This window comes from Tamandua tetradactyla, chromosome 10, assembly GCF_023851605.1.
Source record: "Tamandua tetradactyla isolate mTamTet1 chromosome 10, mTamTet1.pri, whole genome shotgun sequence".
NCBI classification, from domain to species: Eukaryota; Metazoa; Chordata; class Mammalia; order Pilosa; family Myrmecophagidae; genus Tamandua; species Tamandua tetradactyla.
This window is the reverse complement of record NC_135336.1, coordinates 8,596,322-8,616,929: the sequence shown is the minus strand read 5'-3', so window position 1 is coordinate 8,616,929 and position 20,608 is coordinate 8,596,322. Positions and strand designations below refer to the sequence as shown.

The 20,608-nt window shown below is 36.3% G+C and overlaps 1 protein-coding gene and 1 long non-coding RNA gene across 2 annotated transcripts in view; one reads left to right on the top strand and one right to left on the bottom strand.

Moving 5' to 3' along the window:
• Positions 1-2,595: 2,595 nt before the first annotated feature.
• TPRG1 (tumor protein p63 regulated 1) overlaps positions 2,596-20,608 on the bottom strand; it is a 153,206-nt gene continuing 135,193 nt past the window's right edge. Inside the window, exons 5-6 of the mRNA XM_077117867.1 lie at positions 18,020-18,173; positions 2,596-3,155 (exon numbers count right to left, since the gene is read on the bottom strand). Coding sequence (XP_076973982.1) covers positions 2,961-3,155; positions 18,020-18,173 — 349 coding nt within the window. The 3' untranslated portion in view covers positions 2,596-2,960. The remainder of the gene's footprint in view (positions 3,156-18,019; positions 18,174-20,608) is intronic.
• Positions 16,634-20,608, top strand: part of LOC143648201 (uncharacterized) — a 30,473-nt gene continuing 26,498 nt past the window's right edge. The window contains exons 1-2 of the long non-coding RNA XR_013158440.1: positions 16,634-16,971; positions 19,853-19,957. This is a non-coding gene — a long non-coding RNA (uncharacterized LOC143648201). The remainder of the gene's footprint in view (positions 16,972-19,852; positions 19,958-20,608) is intronic.

Below are 20,608 nucleotides of genomic sequence, written 5' to 3'. Positions count from 1 at the left end.
TAAGGCAATGCCACAGAGTCTCCTATGATTGATTAAGCTCCTTTCAAACGTCTAAAAAAAAAAAAAGTCCAGTTATCTGATGGCTAGCTACAACTATTGGGAGCATCATAAATTTATTGGGGCCATATAAGTTTATAGTAATCATCTGTCCATATTTTATAACACAAGAATTCCTTTCACAATATCTATTTTATCTAGTCCCTCCTTGAACACTTCAAGCTATGGGGGTTCACTATTTTAAGAAGCAACCCATTTCATCTTTGGACATTTCTGGTTGTTAGAAATTTCTTCTTCATGAACAGCTAACTAAATTTCCAAATGCTTTCATCTCCTAGGCATAGTTCTGCTTTCTAGATACCACTTGCCAGTTTATAGGATATCCTACATGACAGTCCTTGTGAAATGTAAAGACAGTTTTTATGTCATTTCTGCTCACTCTTCTCCATGCTAAGCAGCTTTGGTTCCATGAAATGTTTATCATATAATTGCAGATGGGTTTCAAGAGTAAGAAACATCCTTTTCTCATCCTTTTGATTTGCTTCTGTTGATGCTGTTGCCCTTGTATCCTTTAGAAGGTCATTTGAGAACAGTTCTAGGTTAGGTTCTGTCTGTTTCCTAGGGCTGCCATAACAAAGTATTACAAATTGATTGACTTAAAACAACAGAGATTTTGTTTGTTTGTTTCGCAGTTCTGGAGTCAAAAAAATCAAGATTTCAGGAGGGCCATGCTCAATTTGAAACCTATGGACAAGACTCTTCCTTGCCCCTTTAGTTTCTGGTGTTTGGTGACAGTTCTTGGTATTACTTGACTTCTGGATTCATCATTGCAATCTCTGTCTCCTCCATCTTCACATGGCCTTCTCCCTGGTGTTTGTAGTGTCTGTGGCCACATTTTTAAAGGACATCAAGTCATATTGGATCAGGGCCAGCCTTCCCCCAGTTTGGCTCCATATTGACTAATCCCATTAAAGACCCCGTTTCCAAATAAGGTCACATTCACAGGACCAGGGGTTAGGACTTCAACATATATTTGGGGGGACATAATTCCATACATAATAGGTTACAAGTGGGACGTATGTAGAGAAAGAAGTCAGTTATCAGTCTGATCCTTAAATGGTAATTCAAAAGAATGTACTGGACATTTCAGAGACTTCTGCCAACAAACACCACTTTCTTGAGGCAAATGGGGAATTTTCAGGCAGCACTATTATAATAATTTGCCAATTATGTCTGCTTCAAAACTACTGCCAAAACAATCCAACGACTTTTCATTCCACTACTGTTGACAGGACAGCAAAGGATTTCAACATTTCCTTTTACAGTCTAAATAGAAGTTCCCTGCCTTGGGGACTATAACAATATTTGACATAGCAAAGGGTAAAAACATGGGGGTTGGGGCCTGGAAATGGGGAAGAGGAGAAGGGAAGGAAATATGAATGGAAGTAAACAAAGATAAAGACAAAATAAAATAAGTGGTATTCAGTGTTTTTGGTTTTGAATGCCTGTGTGAAGTTGAAGTTTATATATGTATCAGAAGACAATTCTTCAAAATTGAAGAAGCAAGCTTTTGAAATAAAAGATTCTAAAAATAAACTAATAATACAACAAATTAGCTGTAGCTTTTAGCTTGAATATCAAGCAAGGTCTCAAGTTTGGGTCTTGGAATAGGTGAAAAAAACCACCTAATAATAATGTTTACGTTTTATGTTCAACAGTCAAAGTTTCTTTACAGAAATAAATAAAAATTAAATTAAAAATTGTAAAGAAAAGTATCTTAAAGAGATAAGAAAAAATGAGATAATCTCATGAGCTGTTCAAAAAAGAAAAAGGGAAAATAATGGAAAAAAGACCCTGGGACAAGAGTGTAATAGGGCAGTATTTGTGAAACCATGGTCCTTAAGCCCTCTGTGATCCATGGACATTCTGTAAGGGGCATCTCAGCAACCTAAAAAGGAGGAGGGCATTGGCTCCCATCTCCACTTCAACTAATAGTAGCCCTATTTCTATTTGTTTTACGTACTGGGCTTCTGCAACAGATTTCATTAGAAGGAAAGGGTCTGCTAATGAAAAAAAAATGCATTAGGATGGAAGCCATCGAAAGTTCTTGACAAGAGAGCATGCTTTAGTAGGATGAGACTTGGAGTGAAGATCCTAAGTAAATGGCTATAGAAACAATCCAGGTGAGTAGTATTAAGAACTTGATCTAAGAATATACCTGTGAGAATGGAAAGGAGAAGGATATGAATGATTTCAAAAGAAGACTCAACTTTAAGTTTGATAGCAAGGCTCTGGGGTAAAAAACTCAGCCACATATATGTGGTACTATGTGGGAGGGATTTAGAGAAGTTAAAGCTGATGGACTTCAGGGATGGACAACTGGGACCATGGAAACATCACAGAGAAATCCAGAATTTTGAAGATGCTGAGTGTAAAGGATGGTTGGAGCACTGATATGTAGATATGGCTGACTAAAGTGCAAAACCAAATCTCAGAATAAATACCCAAGTCAGAAATATGGATTTGGACGTCATCTCCATAAATGTGGTAGATAAAATAATAAAGTCAGTAAGACTTCAATAGGAGAGAAAATCAGGATCAGAGGGATGAAAATCTGGAAAATGCTTATATTTAGAAAAGAGGACGAACAAGTATTTCCCATAGGGTCTGCCCTAAGTTTATGATCAAGCACTCATTTGATAACATTGTTTTATGATCTCAGCAGTATTTATTTTCTGGTTTTAAGAAAATTTGACCAGTTTGATATGAGATTGGAAGTGGATATCCATCAGCTCAATCAAGCTTTTAGAGTTCCCAGGATACCAAATATTCAAAATCTGGTAATACTATTTAAAAGTACTTAACCAGTTTGGGCAAAAATGTGCAAATATATAGTGGACTGAAATGGAATTTTCAGTAGTGACATATCTGTGGAAGATGTACTCATACCCTCCAAAAGACTCTCAAAACCCAATACTCCCACGGGCAAGGGAATAGCCAAGTTTGTTGCGATTTCCGATGAATGACATAAGTCCAGTGTAGGTCTTAATCAAAATAGGTTCTGTTAACACCGTGAGTCCCTTTCCTATCACAGATCCAGTGGAATTCTTGTGGGCATTCTGGACGGCTGGAACAAGCTTAGATGTGAACCCAGACAACTGAGGAAGAAAAGAAGAAAGCACAGAGTTAGTGAATACAAACTAGGTTCAGAGATCCACTCCTTGGAGCCAATCCTCACAAAGGTTGATCACCTCCTGGAGTGGTAGTTTTTCTGACTTTCTTGTGTCTTAAACATAGATAATTTCTGAGAATAGTTAATATTGCTTCTGTTAGTCTTTGAATAAATTAGTCTTTTAATAAATTATGTACAAAATCAAATAATATGGCTTGTCATGCTTATTTTTATTATTGATTCATAATTTGCACACATCAAGAAGTCAGTTTAACAAATATTTACTGCTAGTCTTGTATAAGTAAGACATCCATCAATTGCTGCAGTTTTAAAGGCAAGTAAAATATAGTCTCTGCCCTCAAAGAAGTGACCCTATAATAGAGAATCTAAAAGATGAATGCAATGATTACACAAAGTTCACTACAATGAGCAGCACAAGAGAAGTACAAAATGTTAAAGAAGCTCAAAAAAGGGAGAAATCATATCTGGTTACCAGATCAGATATGCCTCCATAAAGGACACTCTTGATATAATCCTTACAGGCTTAATAGGATTTCACCAGGGAGAAAGGGAGTTAGTAGGACCTAGTAAGCATTTGTTGCATTTTCCAGCATATTCCCACAATTTGAAATTCTTCTGGTGAAAGCACCTGGAATTTCTTCTGGAGAATCATCTTCTGTTTAGTCCACATAGTTTAAGTGGAGGCTGACTTTAACATGGCTCAGCTCTAACTAATGAAAAGAATCTTTTTTTGTGGTCCCAGAGATTGGTTCAAGTATGGACACATGGTCAATCTAATGCAGTGTAAGTCTGGAGCTACTGATGGTCCTTTTTGCCGCACATAGTAAGAAACTGACAGAGAATGAAGCCAACAAAGATGAAGAAACTATGACATGAAAAGAGATGAATTCTTAATAAAGTCATTTGAATTACTAGAGCAGTCTATTCCAGGACTTTGTAATTAAATGAACAACAACCACAACAACAAAAAGAAATCCTTCTTTTGCTCAGGGCAGGTTGAATTGCATTTCTTTCTTTTCTATCAAAAGAATCTGGTAATTCAGGGAGCACTCCAAACAGATGCAAACAAAAATATGAATTAGAAAGTTCCTGTCTTTGTATTTCCAATAAGCCTTTTCAAATCCCTTATCTCAGCCTAATAGAAAAAACCATCAAGTGGTGAAACAGGTATTAACACTTCCAAGTTAGAAACCAAAGCTCATAGACATTGAGTAAGGTTGTCTACAGTTACTCTACTCTCTGCATTGTGGTAAACATGAATAGGAATAAAAGCCTACTTGCAGTGAGATCCAAATCTGTTTCCCAGGCAACTGGCTCACTAATATAAATGAAAACACTTCAAGTTCATTTTAAGTTCAATACAAATTATTAAGCATCCCCTATAAAAGGATCATTGTTCTTCCAAACTCTCCACAAGGAAGAGCCAATTTTGGCTTTAAGGGATTAACACAAGAGTATTTGTTTGTGATGATTCAATAAATCCCAGTTAGAGAAGCCTAGAGTCCTTTACCTTAACCCAAATTTTCCATATAGGCTTTATCCTGTATTCTTCTTTTACACCAAAATGCCCTTGGGCATACTGCTTCTCTTTAGACCTGAGTTTCCCAATCAGTAAGAAAAAAAAAAAATTCTAAAATTTAGAATGTATCTATCATTACTATTTTACTTAATAATAAAAAAAAAAATTCTACAAATGAAGCCTCTACTATTGACAATCTGTGTTATGTTCATAAATTTACTTCCCCCTTTTGAGACTTGGTTTGCTCCTCTGTAAAAGAGACTTGGAATTAATAGTTCTAAAGATAATTTCAGAGGTAAAAATTTAGTAACTTTGATAATAAAACAGAATAGAGTTTACTAGAGTACCTTGTGTCTGTGAGTTTTCAAAATAAACAAAGTTTTTCCCCCCCCTCTCATCTTTTCTTCCAAGTAACATTTCTTCCAAGCAATATTTACCAAATTGGATACTATTAAAACCTTGATTTAAAAAATAGGGTTTGATTGTTCTCCATATGTTTCAGTGTATAGCATAGAGGGACTGATGGCATATCCTATTAACAATTCCTCTATTACTGGTTACTAATTCAGCAACCTCTGTGAGACTATGAAAAAGATCTACATTTTGGTGTTTCTGAGTAAAACAAACTGTAATTACATAGTCAGGAGATCTCGGAAATGAAATATTTATGGTAAGGGACAGCCTTCCTTTCAGTGAGCTCCATAGGTATTTTAGTTGATTGGATAAAAAAGCAGGAATAACTGCCTTTCCTTCAGTTTCCAAAAAAAATAAAACAAAAAGGGAGGAAAACATTAATTAGATGTACCTTTAAATACTATGTTTTTAAAGTAGTATTTTAATCTTAGAAAACTAAATATCAAGTTGCCCTATGATCTGGCAATACCACTATTCATTATATTTCCAGAAGAGTTGAAAGAGGTTACGCAAAACAGACATTTGCACATTGATGTTCATAGCAGCATTATTTGACAATTGTCAAAAGATTGAAACAATCCAAGTGTCCATCAACAGATGAGTGGATCAAAAAAATGTGGTATATACATTCAACAGACTATTATGCAGCAATAAGACGAAATGATGTCCTAAAGCATATGAAACTTGAGGACATAATGCTGAGTGAAATAAGCCAGACATGAAAAAATAGACACTATATGACTTTGCTTTTATGATCTTGATAAAGGTAAATTCAGAGGCTTATAATACAGAATATAGGGGCCTAGAGATACATGGAAGCTAGAGATTGCTGAACAGTTAGCTAATGATGTTGAAATTAAATGCTAGGGAATGGATAGAAGTGAAGGAAGCTCATTATTGGGTCTGTAAGTAATATTGTCATTAAAGGTGAACATGATTGGAAGGGGTTATATGTATAGCCATGTATCCCACAAATTAACACTACAAATATCAATAAGTTCCTGCATGAACTACTTCAGAGGTATGAATCTTATACAAAAAGTAAATAATTTGAGGGTATGAAGGGAAAACTACAATTACATGCTATGGGCTAGGTTTTACAAGAAGGCATCAACAGTACCACAACAATACCAAAGTGTTTGGATTTTCTATTTGGTGAGGGTGTGTTTATCAGTATTTCTCTGTTGGGAGCAAAGAAAACTGTCTACAATTGATAGTGTTGATTATTATACCACTAAGTGAGGATAATATGAGACATAGATGGTTAACTTTGGACATTATACATGACGTACAATGGATGGCGGTGACAAGGATACACTGACTGAGAAGGAGAAGTAGAATGGCGAACTGTGGTAGATACATATGACTGAATATTGTGCCGCTACAGAAAGGAAAGAATTTGTGAGGCATGCAACGATGTGAATGAACCTGGGAGACATTATGTGATGCAAAATAAGCCAGAAACAAAAGAGAAAATATTGTACGGTCTCACTTAGAAAATATTTATAAGAAAATTGAGGCCTAGATTGTAAAGCTCTTATAGCAGTCATGTTTAATCGAGGTGTAATGGTTATATCTAGATTTTGAGAGGCTGTGCTGTATATGTATAACCTGGAATTTTGAGTATAATGTGTGACACCTAAGTCTCAGAGTAGGAGTTCTGCAGGTCTGAAGTCAGAATTGCCACACACAACAGCTGCTAAAGAAATTGAAAAATAGATCAGGCTTCAGTTAGAGATAAGAATGAAGCCAATCAGTATAGGGCTAAGGTAAATCATAATACAGGGTAAGGAGGATATCGCCAGTATTTTAGACTTTTACCTAAGAGACCAAAGGAAGAGAGGTTTATTTTGTCGAAAACCTAAATTTTCTGTAGCCCATAATATAACTCAACCTACCTGGATAGATAATTTAAACAACCTGAACACATGCAGCCCAGAATGGGAATGAGGGCTTGTAATTCTGTATAGCTTAATGTGATGCCTACGTACATCAGCAGATAACTAAAAAGTATTGGCAAAGTCCCTTGAGAGATGGAAAAACATATGGAACTATTATACTTGACGACTGGGGAAACCACTGATACTGTTTCAAACATTAGGGACTCCCAAGTCAATAGGCCAAGCCTTTGATCTTGAGGCTTGCTCTTATGAAGCTTATTTATATAGCAGAGGAGCTAAGGCTACCTATAGGTCCTTCCAGAGGACCTCTTTTGTTGCTTTGATGTGACCTCTCTCTTTCTTTCTCTCTAAGCCCAATTATGCAAGTAAATTTATTACCCTTTCCACTACTTGGGACATGACATCCAGGGGTGGAAGTCTTCTTGGCGACATGGTTTATGACTCCCAGGAATGAGTCTGGCCCTTGCACCGTGAGGATTGACAATGCCATCCTGACCAAAAAGGGGAAAAGAATTATGACAAATAAGGTATCAGTGGCTGAGAGAGTTCAAACAGAGTTGAGAGGCTACTCTGGAGGCTACTCTCATGCAAGTTTCAGCTTGATATTCCTATTTGTCATGGTTTGCCAAACCCCAACCAAAACCATTCCTGTCAACCTTAAAGAGCACCTAGGGCTCTAACTAAGATTCTACAAAGATTCCATGCACTATGATAAATTCGGAGAAAGCTGCACCCTCCAAATGGGTTCCTAGGCCAGATAAGTCCCGACACCCAGAAGGGCCAGTCTCTCCAGATTATCAACTAGTTTCATCCCCCATCCCATATTATTGACAGCCGTTTCCAACATGAGAAAGTTAGAATTGGGATAGCCCAAATACCCTAAAGGTTGGGAGAAAGATCAAAGGAAAAGGTGGAGTTATAATAGAGAGGATAGGATTTAACAAAGAGTATGACTGCTGAATCATTACATCGATATTTCTTTTAGTTTCCATTGTCTTAGAACAGCTAAAAAGAAAAACCTAAAATTGTGTAACTGTAACTCATACCCAACTCTGAAATCTGTTCTATAAGTAATTGCTGTGGTGTGCTTTGAAATGTATTTTTTTTGTATATATGTTATTTTTCACACTAAAAAATAATTAAAGTGGTATTTTAAAACTACTAAGAAGTATTGCAGGGTCAGAAGTGTTCTTAAATTTTATCAAGTCCGGTTATTTATCTAGTGCTTAATGACCCTTGCCACCTCCTCATCAAGAAGTCACACTGCTCTACACAGACATACTCAATGATGTGGGATGCATGGCTACCTATGGAAGTTCCTTCCATCACTGTGTGTGATAGGAAAAAAGGCTTGGAATTGCAAGAAGTCCAGATGTTTTTCAGTGCCTACCTGTTAAATTTAATGAGTCTTTGGACAAATCATTTAATCTCACTGAAGCTCAGCTTACTCATCTGAAAATGTGAATAAAGCAATAATAATATTGGAAAATACCAACTTCATCAGATTGTTGCATGGATTTAAGAGCAATATTAGAACATGTCGAAGCCCATATTATTTAATAGTTATAAACATCATTTTTATAGGCTAGAAAATACTTATGTTCCCTTAGTCTTACTTCCTCAAATCTCATACTTTGAATATCAATTTCCTTAAATATACATCATAGAGATTCCAGAAAGCACTTTTTTTATAACCATGGTAAGTTTTTTTTTTTTTAAATGTTTCATGGATGCCAAAGGATAAAGTTTGCTCAGAAATCAATACTTCAAAATCCTGAGCTGAGTCTCTAAGCTCCTCTTTTACAGAGGAGAAACCAAGCAAAAACCACCTTACTTAAGTGATTAAGGTTATAACCATCAGTAAAAAGATATATAGGGCAGTGCACCGGTGGTTAGTGGCAGAGTTCTCACTTGCCATGCAGGAGACCCTGATTCGATTCCCAGAGCCTGCCCATGTAAAAACAAAAACCAAAAAGCAAAGAAACAAAAAAGATATATAAACCTCATAAATTCATGATCTGATGCAGTGAAAAGGACACAGCACCATTTCTGTAGCATCACTGCCCAAAATACTTGACTTCACATCTAATCATGAAACAACACCAGGCTAACAGTTCAGGAGAAATATTCTACAAAATGACTGATCAATGTTCATCAAAAGCGTTAAGGTCATGAAAGACAAAGGAAAATTGAGAAACTGTCACCGATTGGAGGAGAATAAGGAGAAAAAACAACTAAATGTAACGTGGAATCCTGGAATGGATCCTGGAAAAGACAGAGATCATTAGGGAAAAATCTGGCGAAATTCAAATAAGGTCTGTAGTTCAGTTAATAGTAGTGTTCCAATATCAATTTTCTTTTTTAAATAACTGTGTTATGATTATATAAGTTGTTAACATTAAGGGACGCTGGATAAAGGGTGTATGGGAGCTCTGCACGAATTCTGCATTTTTTCTGTAAGTTTAAAATCATTTCAAGATAAAAAGGTTTTAATACTTTGGATGAAAAAATTCCTAAATATTAATTTTCCAAGATTGTTGAAGTTTTCCAATTAATCAAGGAGAAAGGTTATAAAATAAACAAGACAACAAGACACTGTTGCCTTGTTTCTTTTATCTGTGTACTTATGAATATAAAGCCCATGCAAAAATTATACAGTGAATTTTCATTAACAATGAGTTTTCTGGCATGAATTACACTGAGGCAATTTAATGCATTGAGTAATTTTTTACAGAAACTGTTAAATAATTTTTTTTCCATTTTAAGTTTTTTTTTTTTTTTTTACTTTCCACAGGATGGATACTTTAATACACAACTTCACAATAAACATTTGATTTGTTCATTTTAAATTTAGTCTTATGTATTTTTTTCCCAGGGATATTATTTTTAATATGATTATTTTCCTGAGTGTGGATATAGCCCTTAGTTTAATTTTGTGTTCATTAACTTCACTAGGAAACTTTCCCAGGGCAAAATTTACTTCTTACTGTCTGAAGTAAGGTGTGATTTTTTCATTTGTGGGTTTTCATTTCATTAGTTAAGACTAATCTATATTAGTCTTAACTGCTTTAATTTTCTGTGTGTTTGTGCATTGTTTCTATCAGTATTAATACTGTGAACTAACTCTCTGTATTACTAACAGATAAAAGCATCTAAGTCCATTCACGTAATGTTGGTGAAACACCTACATTACGTTGCAAGTGTACCCTAAGTGTTATGAACAGACAAGCAAGGTTCCTGGTCTAAGAAACTTGTATTTTAGGGCTAGGAGACAGAAAGCAAAAACAAGCAGATATATACAATTTCAATGATGATAAATGCTAGGAGGAAAATAAAATGTGATGAAAAAATAGAGAGTAGAGGGAGCAAGGGCAAATCTTTCTGAGATGGTAGCACATGAGCATAGGTCCAACTGATCAAAGAGCCAATAGTGTGGGTGAGTGAGCCTCTTAGAGATTTCCAACAGACAACTGGAAGCATGAGCCTCGAACACAAAGAAACAGATATACAGATGAAAAGTCCATATCTATAGTTAAAAAACACAGAATGATAATTACATAGTCAGAACTCAAGAAGGTTATTCAGAAGGTAAAGTATATAGAATAAACAAGACAGGATATATGGTAGTAGGTAGAAATCAATACCTTTAGAAAAGTTTTATTGGATAAAGCTTTGGGAGCAATTCAGAAGGGGCCTAATAGGTAAACTGAGGATCTGAGAGTTACAAAGCCATGTCCTAAGCCAAAAAAAACTAAGTGGTTGAGCAAGAGTTGGGACATGTCTCCTGACTTAAGTCCTAAAGTCTTCTCTACCACATAATATTATTGTCATGAGCAGTAAAATCCAAATGTTTAGGAAATGATTCATGTTCTCCATTTTCAAAGGGATAGAGGAAAAAAGAAACCAGTCTCAGTAGTTTTCAAACCATGCTCCTTAGAACACTAGATTTCCTTATAGGTTGGGTATCATATAATGTTTCATCCAAACAGGATACTTTTGAGAGGAAAGAAGGTACGTTTAACAATAATGTCAGAACTATAGATACCTGGATGTAGGGGGAACACTCCAGAAGGAAAGCGAGAAGCCAAACAGGTAACATATTTCAGTCCCTTCAATTATATCAATCAGAGCTGCTCTATTTTTATCAGTTTCATATATTTGAGTTCAGAGTTAGATTTTTTTTAAATGCCTTTGATTTTCAAAACGATTTGAAAATTGTTGAAAAGCATGCCTAGGAACCTCTACATCTGACAGTCTATGGTTCAAACTGAATGATCTCTAGTGCTCACACTCTTATTCATATTACAAAACCAAGCTCAAGTCTCTCTCTCCATAACACCTTATCACATACTCAGTGTAAAATGTAATCTTTTACCTATGACCTTTCACTTATACTTTCATTCACATTTTTCCTTCCAGTTTTCTAAGAATCGGAATCACAGGTATGGCTGTGCTTACCATTAAACCAGAGTTTTTTCAACCTTGACACTACTGACAGTTTGGGCCAAATAATTCTTTTTTGTGTGTGTGTGGTGAGACTGACCCCTGCATTTTAGGATATTTAGCGCCAGATTCAAGTAGTATTCTCTCCCCAAATGTCTGTAAACATTGTCAAGTGTCTCCCATGGGCAAAATTGCCTGCTGTTGAGAACCACTGAACTCAAGGAAGTATAGAATGATAAAGCATGAGCATCGGAATTAGACCTGCTATAAGTTGCAACTGTGGCACTCACTAGCTGTGTCATCTCAGACAAATTATCTGACCTCTCAGAACATTGTAGTTCCTTTTCCACAAAATAAAGACCTTGATAGCATCAAAATCATAAAATGGTTGTGAAATTAAATGAAACAAAGAGTTTGTATATGAGATGTGAGTATATATTTACATGAATTGCAGAAAGGATTAGGGGAATGAAATGCAATGAAGCTAAAATATAAGTTGGAGTCATAATGAAAAGGGAATAAAGGAAGCATGTGCCAATAATCAATAATTATGATGCTTTTTTCATGGATCAATAAATGTTAGTAAAATTGAATTGTTGAACACCTCCTTGATACTAAACATGTGCTTCGTTATATGAAAATCCTCAGTGGCCTCAGAATCTAGATGTTGGAAAGGAAAATGAACTTGGCATTCCATTAGAGTCAGACGCACTTCAGGGAGTCCTCTAAAGGGAGGAGGGGCCAGGAAGACAGTGACGAGCAATGTGTTGAAGGAGAGACAGACAAAAGGCCAAGTCCCCAAGCTGGCTCTTGAGCATTTCAAGCACCTGAACTCAGTCTGTGTGACAGGAACGTGGAGTCATCTGATATGAACGCCACCAGCAAAATACTTTTCTCTAAAGCTTTTGTGCACCCACTCCTGGCGTCCTCTTTTATTCCAGGCTCAAAAACAGAGGGTCAAGTTATAACAACTCCGGTTACATAGGGGCTCTGTGTTAGTTGGGGAAAAGTATAGCAGTATATGCGTGTGTGTGTGTGTGTGTGTGTGTGTAGGGCAAGGAGGGGTGGTTCTTCTTGACTTTACAGCAATTATTTAGCAGCTGAGTGCATGGGCCCCTGGTTTGCTTTAGGTACTGTCTGCCAGCAATTCACTGCCTAGAGTCTCAATTTCTTTAGTGTAACCATTACTTTCTTCCTGTTTACATTGGGTAGACAGACCAGGTTTCATGCCTGCAGGTCCACATTCCTCAGCTGAGCAGGTTTTCCAAGCCTTCAGGCTACAGGTTTCAGCCACCCTGTGTAGGGAATGAAGCATGCCAGCATAAAGAGCTAGCCTGTCTATTACCCAATTCTAGAGAGCAATTGGGCAGTCACACAGCTGGACAGAATATTAAGTACACTAACATTTTCATTCTTACACATTTTACCTGGGATTATCTTTAGAGAGATGCTGTAACTATTGGTAAACTCTGGTGTGTAGAGAGAAAAAGGAGGATAAAGCAAGAGAGATTTCTATGCATCTGATTTTGCATCCTATCCCTATTCTACTCCCCAGTGTTCCCCTGTCAATGCATATGCCACTCACACACACACACACACGTACAAACACACACTCACACACACTTAAAAACTGCAGCTAAACTGAATGGCTCTTTATCTAAAACTTTTCATATACCTTTGTGCTTTTGCTGCCCTTAACCATATTCTTTCAACCTAAAATGCCTTCCCACCTTCTTTGCCTGGTAGATTATTCATACACGGAACCTCACAACAAATGTCACCACATCTGTTAACTTTTGAAATTTTCTATTTCTCTGTCTGGGTTCCCATATAAATCCCTTTGTTATGTATTATCAGTCTTAGTACCCTGAATTATAATTTGATAGTTACCTTTCTGCTTCCTCCCTCTGCATCATAAACTTCTGGGGAACAGAAACTATTTGACTCTTCTTGATATCCCAGGTTCTTAGCAGGTTGTCAGGCATATAATAGTCAATGCCAGGTAAGAACTCAACGAATATTTGTTGAAGAGAAACCAAGGAGCTAAGGATATAAGGTTCAATTTAACTGCTACAATTTTGTTGATTCATAGTCACAATTGCCTTGAAGAGAGGGATAAAATGCCAAGAGAGAGTTAAAATGGTTAATCTGTAGATCATAGATGGGGAGCATCCATGATCTATGATTATTACTCACCAGCTCTGGGGTTAGTCACTAATCCCTCCCAGCAGCTTTCTGTACATACCCCAGGAGCCCAGCAAAGAAAGATAAGGCTACAAGTTGCAAAATATAAAGTGGATGAAACAAGTAAAGATAATTGAGCCTGGTTGTTAATATATAATATAACATAATAAGATAAGATCAACGAATACAAATACAAATACACACGCATACATACACACCTGCAGTTCCTCAGGTTTCCATCCTTTCCCCCAACTTACTCACTCTTAAGTATTCCCATTTTAAAAATGAAGCTAGCTATCCTGACCTCACAGGGCCTTTGTTAGGATCCAGTAAGTTAAATTCCTGAAAATGTCATACAAACTGTGATCAATTAATATAAGGTGAAAATATATATAATACATGAGATTACATTCATGTCCTGAAATCATAAAAATAACATAAATCATAAAAATGTACAATAATAATTTTATTGTTTTATATGAGTAACACAAAAATACCTATCTACACAGAGTAGAAAGATTTCGTGAGACTGAGAGATAAGGAGGACTGTCTGGGACAAGGTCAGTTGACCATTATGTTTACCAAATTAGGAGTGGCAGAAAATTAGTGAGATTGGTAAAAGGAAATATAACATTTTTTGATATAATAGATATCACATAAATTTGAAAATGACTTAGTGATCAGTGTCAAGAGATGCAGAGACAGCATAAATTTGAATCTGAATGCAGTTCTGTGTGTTAATTTTTTTTCTTAGGTACCTTCGACCTATGCCATTTTTTAACTTCTACCCAATGTTGTTTGATCTGAAAACTATGTCACCAGTCCAACTTTCTCTCCTGAGCCCCAGACCTAAATTTCTGATGAGCTGCCTAACAGTCAACTCCACCCCATGTCTCATGGACATTTCAAACTCAAATACCTAAAACTGACCCCCCTAACCTACTCTTTTTCTAGTTTTCTCCATTCTGATTACTGGAATCGCCATATACCCAAGTCAGAAACCATGGCATCTTTGACTTCTTGCTCTCCTTCACCTTCTATAGAGTTTCAGTCACTTGTTCCCATTGATTCTGTGTGCTGATTATCTCAAAAATTCCTCATCATTTCTCCATTCTGATTGCCCCTAATAACTTAGGAACTTATGCCTAATTATCTGAGCTACTAAAATTACGGCAGGGAATAAATAAGATTAAAATCCAGTTGAACTGAATTATTCTTTATCCAAGGACACTTCCTGTATCTTCATGTACCTCCATACCTCTTCACTTGGTCCAAAGTCCTATTTTGGTCAATTAATGCTCATTTAAAAATATCTGCATTTTTGTCTGCCCTCTCTGTTAAACAACGCTGTCTATAAACACGAGAACCTTGTCTCATTATGTTTGTATCTTTAGAAATTATCATCAAACCTGCACTTTGCAGGTGTCAAAAAATATTTGTTGAATTAGGGTTTCCAGGTTTCATAGAAGACAAGGCTCTGGGTAAGCATAAGTTTGGATTTTAAAAAGAAATATATATATTTTTTAATAATGTTCTTCCTTTAGATTGCAAATAATTTGAAAGTTTTGACTGTGTGCAATTCCATGCTATATCATTTCCTCTCCTCTACCACAATAGACTTGTTAAATTTAATTAAATTGCTTCAGATATTTGAATCTGTTATTTATTTCACCATATTCCTTTACTTTTTATTATTTTATTCATAATGGAGGCAGAGAAAGTAATTTATATCACTGCTTTAAAAATCTCACCTTTTGCCAAAGTAGTCACATAAAAGAGATTCTAGATCCCCAGAATTACGTTTCATCACATTTATTCCTTTTCGTTAAAATAACTGGGTCTTACTCAAAGCCCATCTTGGAAAATGTCCTGAATACAAATAATATGGTGATATAAAAACAAACAACAAAAGAGAATCTAAGACTCAAAAAACAGCAAGAAATGCTCATCATCTCACATCTCAGATGGAGAGCACTTGTTTTCCTAGATATCTGGGACTTAGGATGGTCTTTGAATGAAAAAAAAAAAGAACAACTGGCTTAGTGAATCAAAATGCCCTTTCTAGGGGGGAAAAAAAAAACTTTGAAAGAATAATTTAAGGAGAAGAGCGTTAAAGGAAATATAATTAACAGACCCCACAAAGTAGTTCAATTGACTAAAAATCAAACATTCAACTAACCAACCACCCCTCCTACAAAAGTCACACACACATACACACAAATGCTATTTTTACTTCTCTCCAATAAGCGCTATATGGCCATCAAGCTTCCCTTTTAGCTCTGGGTAGCCGAAAGCCCGGGGTGGGGGTGGGGGGAAGCAATGCTCCAATCTACTTAATACATTCACCTGGTACTTGGGGAATAATTATTCCATTCTCCCTCCAACGCTTTTATTGTTTTCACCCCCTTTTATAAACTATTTTGTTGTATTTGTATGTAGCAGAATGAAGCAAAGTACTACTGGGTATTATAGTGAAGTACTAGCATTTCACAGCAGTTCATAGAACATAAAACTTGTTCTTTAATCCCTTACTCTGAATTTTTTCCAGCAAAGGACAGTTAAGGAATAAGGACCTAAAGCATCAAGTTTGAAGAACAAGATAAAACTTGGCCCAGGAAGTAATGGATGTAATAACCAAGGCAGTTGGTATTTATTTTGACTTACAATAAAATGGAATTGCTATTAATTCAAAAAGTTTTATTATTTTAATGGCTAGATCCAGATTTCCTTTCAAGGAGGGAAAAGTGCTTCAGAAAATGCGTTATTAAGCCCTTTGGGATGGCCTAGAAGATGTTAAGATAAATTGTTCTGCCTTGTTAGAAACAACAACAGGAGTTTGGGGAGGGGCTAGAGAGGAGAGGAGCGGAGAGGGAGGGGACCACGGAGCAATGCGTAACAGTATTGTTAACAAAGACTTTTAAAACAGGAATGTCTGATATTCCACCTGGAGTTCTCGCCATTATTGTGATGCTAACGCCCATTCTGTCTTCCTGGCACCTTTAGCGAGTTTGCTCTCACACTGTATTCAGTGTAATGCTCCTATTGTTTTTCATACTGCTTTGTTCTGTTGCTTTTGGCTGGTAAAAAGAGTCAGGCTAGAGGCTGATGTTGTTACTTGGGTGGTTGTATGAATTAGGAGTATCACAGGAGAAGGAGCAAAACCACACATACACTGAACTAATTTAGAGTCTTTAATAGCTTTGAGCCGGTGGTAATGAGGAGACCACAAGCCCCTGAGGACATCTGCATAAATCTTGGAGGATCACTGATTTTTCCTGGGAGTAGAATGGGGTACAAGTCAACTCCACCTATATATTAAAGTGAGTAAAGACACCATATAACCTCTATTCACATATATGTTGCCTCAAAACATGTTTAGAATAGGGAACTTACTAATTTTAAATACTTTTTTTTTACATCGGTAAACATGCATATACACATACATGAATAAGGAGTATTTAAATTACTGCAAGAGATATGTCATCAACCACAAAAAGACTTTAAGATGCAGATTGCTAAAATTTGAATTTATAGCAAATAAAAAGCTGTGGTATTCTGAAGTGAAGGACAGACTATTAAGGTAAACATAAAAAGGACAGAGAAGACAATTTCTAGACCTGTAAGTACATTCTTGTGTGTATATTTGGTTTTGTCAAAAACATAAAGTTTGATCTTTAACTGCATTCCCAGCTCCAATTATTTTAATTCCTACCTACTTATTGTGTTGAAAAACACTTAACTCTCCCTAGGGGAGATGAAAGAATAGTAGCCGAACCCTTCCCTGCCATTGATACATTTGAAGTCTACTTGAGGAGATCATATTTAGAGACATAAAAATAATCTTAATCCCTTTACAGTTTATTCCCACATTTAACTTTACCATGTTCCAATAAGGAAGGGAGGAAGGGGCAATGAACACTATCTTCATTTTAGGCATCAGAACACTGAGGCCCAGAGACAGAAGGGATAAATCAAACTTGACCATAGTTCCATATCTGATTACTCTTTACCTACTCTATAACATTCTACACTCCTTCCCTGAAAAACATAACTAGGATTTAATTACAAAAAGAAAATATAGGTGCCTTGTAGGCAATGAACACAATTATATTAAAACAATGTATTAACAATGCTATGCTGAAGAAATTAGCAAGGGGGAACAGCATGATATGGTTAATATAAATATTGTATATATTCAAATATATAAAACAGCACCACTGTTTATTAAAATAGGTTCCATAAACCTATATGAACACCTGGTTGTATCTTATTATCATTTTTAATTTCTCCTTTATCAGTTATGTTTAAGCAGTTCCTAGCTTCCACCACTAATGCTGATCTAAGAATGAGGTTCGAGGTGACTCGTACCTTGCAAATCTTGAGGAACATCTCACTGCTGTACTTCATAGGGTGCTCTGCAAAGGTGGCGTAAGGAACTTCGTTGGACCATGGGTTCCAGTGGGACAACAGGGACTGCTGCTCTGCACTTCCCCAGTAGATCCTAAGACCTTCACCTTGTCTCCTATAAAGGAAAAAGTATTCCATCAGATCTGCTATTTATAATAGAAAAGAAAAGGGTGGGAAATGAATGCAATATCTGGGTCAGCCTTTATATCATCATTGAGATAAGTGATTCATTCCCAAAGAGTTGAATTGTTGAGAGAATTTTGGAGGTGAAAAAAAAAAAAGAATTTCGTTGCAAATATGGTGAGTTCAAGGCATCATTGAGAATTCTATGTGGAAACGCCCTGGTTGGAAATGTGACTCTGATGCTCAGGAAAGAAATTCAACCTGGAAATACAGATATTGACCTCACGTCAATGTATTATTGGTAAGATTTCAAAGAGAATGGTAGGAGGAGCAGCCAGTGAGGTGGGACAGGAACTGAAATAGTTAAGGTGGGAGACATTTTTGAAGAGAAGGGAGATTTCAGCAGCAACAGTTTCTATAAAGCAGTCAGGGTGAGCAAGTACTGACTAAGCAAAAGCATGAGTCTTTCCAAATGGGAGAACATATATCATCTTTGAAAGAGATGATAACTGTTCCAAAACGCCCCCTGACCTCAGCTTCTGTACCTCATGATCCTTTATTCTTTGCACATATTTCACACAGTGAAATTGCTTCAACAAACATGTCAAAGCTTGTAGGGAGACTGCCTACTCTTCCCTCAAAATTCACTCTTGACCCACAACCTGGTATACCCCAGAACCAGTTATTTGGCAAACCCAAGCGCACCACAAAGCAAAGTCAGCTTGGGGTGGGAGAGAGAAGTCATGGCAGGGAAGTGTGCCTACATTGAATAATAAAACTGTAATTTCTGTAGCCTCTTCTCTTGCATATGTACCCCTTAGAATCTGTGACATGGTTTTAGACATCTCTGAATGCAACAAGATGTCTGAAGTTTAAACCAAGCTCAGGTGCTTTGCTTCTGAAAAGCTTTAAAACTAATTTGCCTGTAATTCTAGACAATCCCATGGAACATATATAGGTCTCATTTCTCCTAAAAATTAAATCTTAGGATTTCTAGGGTGAAAAAAATAGAGTTTAATTATGGTGACTTCACAAAGCTGTCACTTCCTGTATTAACGAAGAATTCCTTTGGGAATGCTATTATGGTTTATGAATGTTTGTGTAGAGATGTGTATAAACACAATCTCATATATGTATGTACATAACAATCCCCCTCCCTTATTGCCTGATCCCTGAGCTTTTTCTTACAAAGGAAAATTAAGAAAAGAACCTGGCACAAACTGCTGCCCAGTTCTCAGATTTTTGGTCATTATATTTGAAAGCTTATCCTTAACATTTTTTCATACTTAATCCTTTGCGTAAACAAAAGGAAGAAGCAAAAGAAGAAAGAGGAAAAGAAAAACATTGTGCATACCTCTAAAGTTCCTTTTTAAACCTAGCACTGTCTTAGCTGCTGTGCTGACATTTATCATTCCCTCTGTATTTTCTTTCATTTGATTTTTTTTTTTCTTTCTGGTCTGGCACCAAACACTAAGATCAATGAATATTCTATGTGTATTAGTTAATTGAGCATTCTGGCTTGAGTCCATCAAAACAACTTGCACAATGAAATTATTTACTGCTTCATACGTCAATTTACATGTTGGGTGCAATTTTGCTTTTATCCAAATGGGCTGAAAATCTGCCAAGACAGTTCTGTAATAGGTATGCTTTATATTCTTTCACCTTAAGGAAACCTCAAATGAAGTTTGAAACTCAAGAGGAACCCTATTTCCAAATAACCTATCAATTTGGGCACAACAACCTTTCTCAACAATGTGGTATCCTACTAAATGTGTAAGTTCAACCATGCATTCTCTTCTGATCTCCAAAGTTGATATCTTAGAAGATAAACCTAGAACTAAGTAATGTTTCCAAATGTAAAACTAAGGTAGGACTTCTCAGGCCCCCGGCAATGCATTGAGTTTCAGAGGACTGTGAAGGTCTATCATTTTTTCTTCTGTTAAATATAATAAAGAAATTGTGATGAATGCAGATGCCCTAATGACCATGGATGCTATATTAAACGGTTATGTGTGTTTGCCATGAGAGAAGTCATATGAGTTAATGGATGAAACGGAAAGTGTGAAGAACTGGATGTAAAATTGTCCTGTGTTAGAGTCTTACACTTAATGCTGCATGACAATGGGCGAGATCATTTCTCTTTCTTCATCTCAGTTTCCCCATATGCTCTTCAGAGTTATTTCCAAGCTGTTACATTAAATGATTTCAATAAGTCTGTGTGAATGGTGTTGACAGCTATGACTATGATGCTACATGCAAGGCAAAGACATACAGCATCCATAAGAAGACAAGCATTGGATTGTGGCTTCTTTGGTATAGAGGCATCAAATTACAGTCTGCAAAATCACAAAACAGCCACTATTTGGTGGGATAATGGTTTAGAAGCCATAGACTGTAGAATATCAGAGAGCTAGAACAGATCTG